The sequence below is a fragment of the Papaver somniferum genome, unplaced genomic scaffold (assembly GCF_003573695.1).
Source record: "Papaver somniferum cultivar HN1 unplaced genomic scaffold, ASM357369v1 unplaced-scaffold_128, whole genome shotgun sequence".
In the NCBI taxonomy this organism is placed as follows: domain Eukaryota; kingdom Viridiplantae; phylum Streptophyta; class Magnoliopsida; order Ranunculales; family Papaveraceae; genus Papaver; species Papaver somniferum.
Genome location: NW_020621936.1, coordinates 9,565,705 through 9,573,907, shown reverse-complemented (window position 1 = coordinate 9,573,907; position 8,203 = coordinate 9,565,705). Strand labels below are relative to the sequence as shown.

General features: G+C 37.0%; 1 protein-coding gene across 1 annotated transcript; it reads right to left on the bottom strand.

Annotated features, from left to right (window-relative positions):
- Positions 1-885: 885 nt before the first annotated feature.
- Positions 886-7,987, bottom strand: LOC113331751 (F-box protein At1g78280-like). The gene is made up of 16 exons (XM_026578393.1): positions 7,661-7,987; positions 7,424-7,534; positions 7,272-7,327; positions 7,020-7,162; positions 6,683-6,880; positions 6,375-6,574; positions 5,598-5,697; positions 5,024-5,503; positions 4,395-4,517; positions 3,761-3,841; positions 3,334-3,662; positions 2,942-3,205; positions 2,414-2,498; positions 2,091-2,319; positions 1,695-1,863; positions 886-1,320 (listed from the first exon to the last, which is right to left on the bottom strand). Exons 1-16 carry the CDS (start codon positions 7,828-7,830, stop codon positions 1,182-1,184), a joined length of 2,877 nt encoding a protein of 958 aa, XP_026434178.1. The 5' UTR covers positions 7,831-7,987; the 3' UTR covers positions 886-1,181.
- Positions 7,988-8,203: the final 216 nt, after the last annotated feature.

Here is an 8,203-nt window from a genome sequence, read left to right as displayed (position 1 = left end):
CTACCTATTGGATCCACAAGGATCGATGGTTATTTCAACACTGCAAATTCAGCTAGAAAATAACATTAGAACTCTTAATAGAATCCGAAACCCAACGTAACACTTTTAGATACGATGTGAAACGGTTAGCTTTATTTGCCCATACGTAGTTCCTCGCAAATTCGTCGTTTCAGCCCAATTTGATGTTTGAGCTGCTCAATATGGCGCCGGAGTTCAGCATTTTGGAGCTCACCCATCCGTATCTTTATCTTCAAAATTTCACATTTCTGCTTCAAAAGCATTCTTCTAAATTGGCGATCTCGCTTAAACTTTCGTCTCAGAAGGAATGCTTGATACCCATCCTTTTGGAAGTAGAGATAAAGAATGTAGAAGATAGCGCACAGATAAACAAAATAGCTACCTTCATAACTCATATATATACACAACCAGTGTTATGAAGCTTGAGAAAGGACAATAATGAAAGTTCCAAGAAGATTTTGTGCTTCATATTATTATTGAAAGAGACTCCTTCACAAAAGTCTAAAATTTGATTAATTGGATTACTATTTGGGTAAACTATTCCTACCAATTATTGGTTTCTCTGTTTTATTCGTTTGCTCAAAATCGTAATTTGGTTCTCAGTGTAAGCATTATTTTACCTGCGAGTCCGTGACACTCATTTATGAACTTTTTTCTTTTATTGTAACAAAGGAAGGGCAGGCATTATTGGAGAAAAGTAGCACCATATTCTCTACTCCATTTTACAATAAAGGGAAAGTGGCCACTAAGTTCACAGCACTTGCCCCCCTTCACACAAATTGATCTGGTTTGTTTTATTCAGTTCTGAACTTGCACGTAAATTTTGAAATGTACTACTAGTAAAGGAGATGGTAAACACTAAACACATTTAGTAAAGCTAATGGATAACTGGTAACTCGAACCGGTAAGAATGAGATATCTAGCGAGCACACATTTTATACACAAAACATAACAACCTATCCGAAACTTGTAAAACACTATAAATACAACTGAGTATTGTTTTTCAAGTTATAAAAAAAAGTATCAAGGCGGTAACTTTTCATGCTTATTAGTATCAACACGAGGAAAGTAGTACAGTGCTCTCAAAAAATCAGAGCCACGGACAAATAATTTGTCAATCCGACTCAGAATTGATTCCAGGACTTCAGAGCTTTAAAGAGTCGCTAAACAGAATCTTCATATTTGTTCAAATCCCCCCAGACAGTTTCTTCAACTTCTTCCCAAGATTCAGCAGTTCTAAGCTCTTTCCATAAAGCGAAAATGGCTCCTAATATATTCTCTTTGTGCAAGATAGTATAGCACCTGAAATAAAACATAGACAAGTGTAAATCCTGAGAAATCATTACTATGCATTCCATCAAAATTCCACAATGACATGGAAAGTCTGAGCGAAACTTTGGTGAAACACTTGTCAACAATAAGAGTTTTGTTGACCCTCTTGTATAGTGTCCTCTTGGGCTTGAGCTATTTATCAGTCTGCCATTTTTGTGTTCTCTTTCACTTGTCAATGAGTATATTTTGGGATCACGCCAGAAAAAAAAAAACTGACCCACAGGTCATGCAGGATGAGCTTGATTGCAATAACTCGGTACAGCAGGGTTCAAGGAACAGGGTAGAAGAATAAGGAAACCATCAAGAAAGGATAAAACATGGATATAAATGTCAAACATACTTACATGGCATGGTAAGATAGACGACCAAACTTATCTCCACTCTCTTCTGGTTCGTGTGATAATTTTCTTCTTAGAAGGGGAGATCTATAGCTTTCTAAGAACCGCCTAAGCAACTCAGAATTTCCTCTAAAGATATCAATGTGCATAGGAATAATATCCAATATAGGATCACCTAAAACAAAGGAAGGAAAACAGTTTAGTGGAATATAATGTAATTCATCTACACAACAGAAATAGGACTAGTGGTCAAAAGATATTTCCATGATTAAATGATTGAACCTAACTTTTTTCAATCAAAGTTCAATCTGACCATCTGCATCAGCATTTGGAAGGCAACAACATTTACTAATACATAGATAGATCATGAAAGAAAATGCAATTGATTAAGAAGACATTTACCAACAGACAGGTCGCTGAAGTCGAGAATATTGCTAGGAAGCCATTTCCTCTTCCTGCTGCCACAATTACCATTTGTCAAACTCAAATCATTAACAGTTGGGCTAGTAGTTTGAGGATTCTGGCGTGAGCAATCGTTTGGATCACATGGTAGCATGTGAACATTGTCATCCATGACATCCGAGTGTACCCAAACGGGAGATTTCAGTGCCTTTGACGAGCCATTTTTATCCTGAACATGGCATGGATGTGAATTTTAAAACCCAAACACAAAACCATAAATGATTGTAAAAAGAAAGGAAAGAGTATTGAAGTGTTTATAGAACCTTAGAAAGGACGAGCAAATTTGATAAATCATCTGGAATGTATTCCTCAAGTTTTTGAACGAGGCTGCTTGGCACTGGATCGCCCCTGCAAATTGTAGCTGACAATGTCACAGCATTCACATTGATTTTGCTATAATTTGCTCAACTTACAAAACCCCATAGACGGAGTTCAGGTTCTAAATCAATAAAGACTGATACAAACTTTACATCAACATATTCAAATCCCAACTGTTTATTATTAGTATCAATCTTATTCAAATTCTTTATAGTAGACATTCTACCTAGTCAGATGGATTGAAAGAATAAATATTATATTTGCTTTCCTATTTTGACCTGCATAAATTGGAATAATTTCAAGATTTACCAGGTACAACCTAACTTCCGCAATCATGCACCACAACAACCATTCAACATTTGCATGTGAACACTAGCATCGATAACGACAATAAGATTTACAATACAATTAATTGATAGGAAAGCATCTCTCCATTGAACTGCTCTCTAATAATTTTGCAGTAGAGAGCTTACCACTCAGTCAAGGTGCTTGAAATAGCCTTCTTTCTCTTCACCAGAGTTTTGAGAAAGAGTTTCCATTCTTCTGGCACACTACACATCTCCGCACCTGCTTCCGCGTCGCCATTTGACTGATGCAGCTGAGCCTCCATCGTCTGTTTGTTATAGGAATCCGTGGAACTATGTAAAGGCGGCAAGGGCAAGAGGTGAAGATTTTGCAGTTGTTCTCCCAGAAATGATGCTAGGTTTAGGTTATCATCCCAAGACAATGAGTCTCTTCTGCAAATACATAAAATAAAAAAACGGAGTTGTTACAAGTCTAAAACCACTTGATTGTGCCATTACTTGCAACTAAGTTACCACCGAATCTCCAAACTCAACTGAAACGAAATAACAAACTAACTTACAGATGAGCATAAATGTTTCCCTTGCATCTTGTCGTTATTATATACGGCCAAATTGAGCACGCGACAGCACATATAGATTCATTTGTTGGCTCTCCGACATTTTTATAGTCGAATTTTGATTTGCTCCATACTCCAAAAGGAAAATCTCCTGCAACATTCTCTCCTGAAACCAGTTTGCTTGTAGCAATTATATCTGGCACATCCTTCCCATCCCACGAAACAGTTTTGTAAGACCCATTTTCAAGGTAGAGAATTCCACAAGCTAAAACATCAGGAATGTGATCCTTCAGGGGCGAGCCAGCTTTATGAAGTAGATCATAGAACTCAAGCTGCATGTGTGAGGTTGACAATCATTCAGTGCACGATTAAAAAGACCGAGAATGAAGTAAGAATAAATTTACTAGTTAAATACAAAGTCAAATTGTACCTCAGTGCCCAACCCATAGATGGATGACTCCAACCCTCCTTCAATACAGATCTTAATTACTCGATCAGCAGTGAGATACACCTATTAAAAATGTTGGCAACGGTCAATGTGACAAGTTTTTAGTTGGTCCATTACAAATGATTTAATTCAGTGAAATTTCGTCACTGTCCATGATTCCATGATCATAATCACAATCATAGTTGATACTAACATTCCTTTTCGATATGCTTCCGAACAATTTAAAATCCTAATTCTAATTTAAATTATTTGAAGTTACTTTGGTGAAGTGGCTTTGATTTAAGGGTGGATTCTTCAGAGCATGTCTACCATTACCATATTATGACCCGACAGTAAATTCATATATTACTTGGTGTCTCACTGTCTACGGAAGCACAAAAATAACTGCCACCATGCATGATAATTGTGACTATGATCAGATCATATACAATATACACCAGCATTCAATCTAATTCCAATAATCAATTTCTCCATGGCCTAGCTTTGTGTTAAATAACTTAGTTGATTACCTACCCATAAATTTAGTTGAAAAATACATGGAACAATAGTTGCAGATAAATGTAGGATTCCCTTCACTTTGAAGTTACACTTTTGAAAGAGGACAAAATTCACTTACAGGATTGCTGCCTGTGCCAACAGGAAATCTCTCATCATCTGATGGAGAGGGGAAGTTATGGAAAGCACAAATCTCCGCCATGCGAGCAGACCATTTCTCCACATTTAAAGCTAAACAAGCTCCCTAAGGCGTTTGAGACCAAGAAATGAATATATTATTATAGTAAGAGATAAAAGACGCAGCAGTTGACAGAAACAAAGCATAAGCTTAGAAAACCTGGTTCTTAAAACATGAAAAGGTCTTTCTATGGTAAGAGAAGATCTTGGGCACAATTTGTCCATCCATGTGTTCAGAATGGTTAACCAACTAACTCTTTTATCGTAAATGAATGTTCACAGTTGTTTCTACAACAGGGTATCAGTAATCTCTAGTTCTCAGAGAAAAAGGCTACCATTTTTATGGTCCTAAACATTAACGAACATGAATCTTTCTGGCAGTTTTCATATATCCTTGGCACTCTGAAGTATTGAACTGTTAGATGGTATCACTTATATGTTGTGGTTGACCATTCTAACATCTACGGGATGGCCATACAAATGGGGATTCATCAGTAGATGAGCTGCAGTCTTGCACTGATAGTAAGAAAAATATTAGCAAGTGGCTAAAGATCAAAAGAGAAAGTAAACTACCTTCCATATTAACTCCCTCATTTCAGGTTTTACTGACCAAAGCTTGTGCAACCACTGTCTCAGTTCTCTTTGTCCTAGAAAATTGCTGGGGCTCCAAAAAGTGTTGTAATGGTCTCTCTCCTCGTCTAGAAACTTAGATAAAAAGCTTATATCATAACTGAAATCTTTATCTTCCGGAATGTTTTGACTTTTTAGGTCACCATTAGTAGCATCATTCCCATCATCAGCAAAACTGTCTTCATCAACAGCAAGCAATCCAGCACGACAAAGTCCTCTATGACGACGACCAGGAGCCATATCCAGACAAACATATTCGAAGTTTTTTGAATTGACAAAGTTCTGGGTAACAGCAACAGTGGCTTCCAAGTTTAGTACACAATGCCACCATCCACTTGGGACAAATATTGTCTCTCCAGGTAGCTGAGTACACTCAATTGGCTTGTCGTGATCTGCAAGCAGGGGATAAAAATCTAGCCACCACTGTGATCACGTAAAAGAAAATGTTAGATAAGATTTACAACGAACCAAAGACAAGCTAATAATTGCGTCTTATACCAAGGAAATGTTAGAGTACCTGCAGAGATGTTGGAGTCTCAATATTGATATCACCATCGTCTTCATTTTCATGTACTGTAACTCCCAAAGGTACTCTACCAGGAGGGTACAACGCCCACCTATTAAAAGTGTAACTCCCAAATTACTCTATAAGCATTATTGTTACATAAACGAAACAAGCAAGCACCAAAATAAACCTTTTAGAAACACCAGTATTTCAAACTTTTTGTTCGATTTCTCTGTTCCTCAAAAATAAAGCTAATGGAGGGAAACGAGAATTTTCAGGTGTCATTGAATTAGAGATATCTGCACCAAATGGTTGAAACTATGGGGGCTAAAACAGTAATGATGTCAAAGACTCAAACGGGGTTGTGTACTTCACATGACCGTACACAAATATATATAAGAACACAGACACAGTGAAGCCGATATGTTAATGGTCTGTCAAACATGCTGAACATGTACAATAATGAAATGGAGTAAATGTAGGCAGTGGAAGTAGATACATAAGAATGCTTGTACAATTATTACGTAGAAAGAAAGAAGCCCTTACTGAGTTGTTCATACAATTTGGTCAGAGTGAATGTAGGCACTGCTCAAGTGACACGGTTTTCTTTAGGGACAAAAACATTGGGAAGTAAGAATATCCTTTATATACACCCATGGTTTCGTATTTTCATATTATCATCTCCAATGGCAATTAGGAGATACAAAGAGCATTCACACAAGAGAGTGTTCATAGCACAGACAAAATAAGTATTACACAAAAACTTAAGCCCTTGTGGAGAAGACTTACCTCTTTCGCCCGCATAGTAAAGTGTTCCAAGCACTAGTGAGACCTGGATCAACGTGCCAAGATGCACCAGACCTTTCTGGACCAATAATTAGCCATCTGTATGGTGGTCGTTGGTCTCCATCCAAGACATCGAAAAGGTCCTCTTGGAATAGATGAGGAACACTATAATCATTCAACAAACCCGGTGCAACCTCGCCGAACTGTATGACAGTAAAACTGAATAAATGAGGCACATTGTTCTGTACTCCCTGATATCCTAAATATCAGAAAGCTCCAGATAAGGGATAAAATTTTGAGAAAATTAGCACCTTATCATCAAAAATATAAAGAGGATCCTCGTCATGCTGCACATTCATATATGAGACATAATCCTTGAATTTCATGGTGACTTTCTTGGAGCTCCTTTGAGATATTTTGAATGCTGTGTCACCATAAGTTTTCACTAATTTGTCCATTGTCCAAGAACTTCTTGCCGGCCAAGTTTCAGCCAATTCAGTGAGCAGAACCTGAAACAAGGGTAAAATATTATACTATACGTGAGTTTTTTCATGAATGATCCTTAGAAGTAAGAAAAAACATCTTTGCAACTCTCTAGTGTTTTGCACCGATACTTCTGCTAATTCCAACAAATAGTAAAATGTTTACCGGTTTCTTAACATCGTACTCATTTTGAAACTCTTCAAGTGAAAGGTTCTTCTTTCTTTCTATATATCCTTGATCAAAGGAGTACGCAGCTAACGTGGTATTACTCCTGTACCATCTTCTATACAGGTAAAATGAATTGAATCCTGAAGAAATAAAAGCAAAATGTATCAATAAAATACCAGTCAATCAAAATTGCTGGTAGTAACAGCAAAAAATACAGGAATATTAAGTAAAAGTAAAAGAATATGTTACCATCAAAATGCAATGGTTTCCTGCAATACTCGACGTATTTATGAGCTACACCTTGTCTAGCAAAACAGCAAAAATCATAGAAACAAACAGGTAAGAAACTAGCACAAATTTCGAAGTTTCCCCAAATTACAAAATGAAAAATGTTAACATACCGGCGCAAAGTGGTCTTTTTCCATGAATCTTTATACTCGAGTTGACCCCTAGCTTCCTTAAGACATAATGTCATCCATAAGGGTTCTTCATTACACAATATGTACAACACACTACACACAAAGTGAAATCAACAAAAATTAGCACAATTTCAGTTTAAAAAATTAATCATGTGCGGGAAGAAAAAACAAAAAATTTCAATAACTTGTTCAAAAGAAAATCAGTTTAATCAGAATTACCTGCTAACGCAGGAGATACGGACAACATCATTAGGAGAGAGATATTCAAGAATAGAACATATGATTTCATCTGGCATTACTCGGAGTTCACCGAGAGCTTCATATCTTCGATCTTTTGGAACCATATCAGATGTAGTAGCTGTTATTGATAATTCAGATTCTTCCTCCATTCTGATGAACGAATGTTGATTTTGGGTGGAGATTTTCTAGATATTGATACCCTTGACTTGATTTAATGTGGGAAGAGAGAGAAGGAGAGGAAGGGATAAAAAGCTGTTGCCTGGGTCAAAAAACAGAGAGGGAGGGGGAGATTCGGGGATGGTGCCTGACATGACTACTGCGGAACATATACGCTACCGCCTACCGTGTTCTTTCACACCGAGTGAGATACGCGTACTTGTTTTTTTCAAGATTGCTAATAGATGGTACCAAATTGATTAGGGTGTAACAACCCCTTACCAAATTGTTTGAATTGTACAATCAGTAGTCTAGTGATGTTCATTATATACCGATTATGATAACTAAATTTGTTTTTTTTTCAAA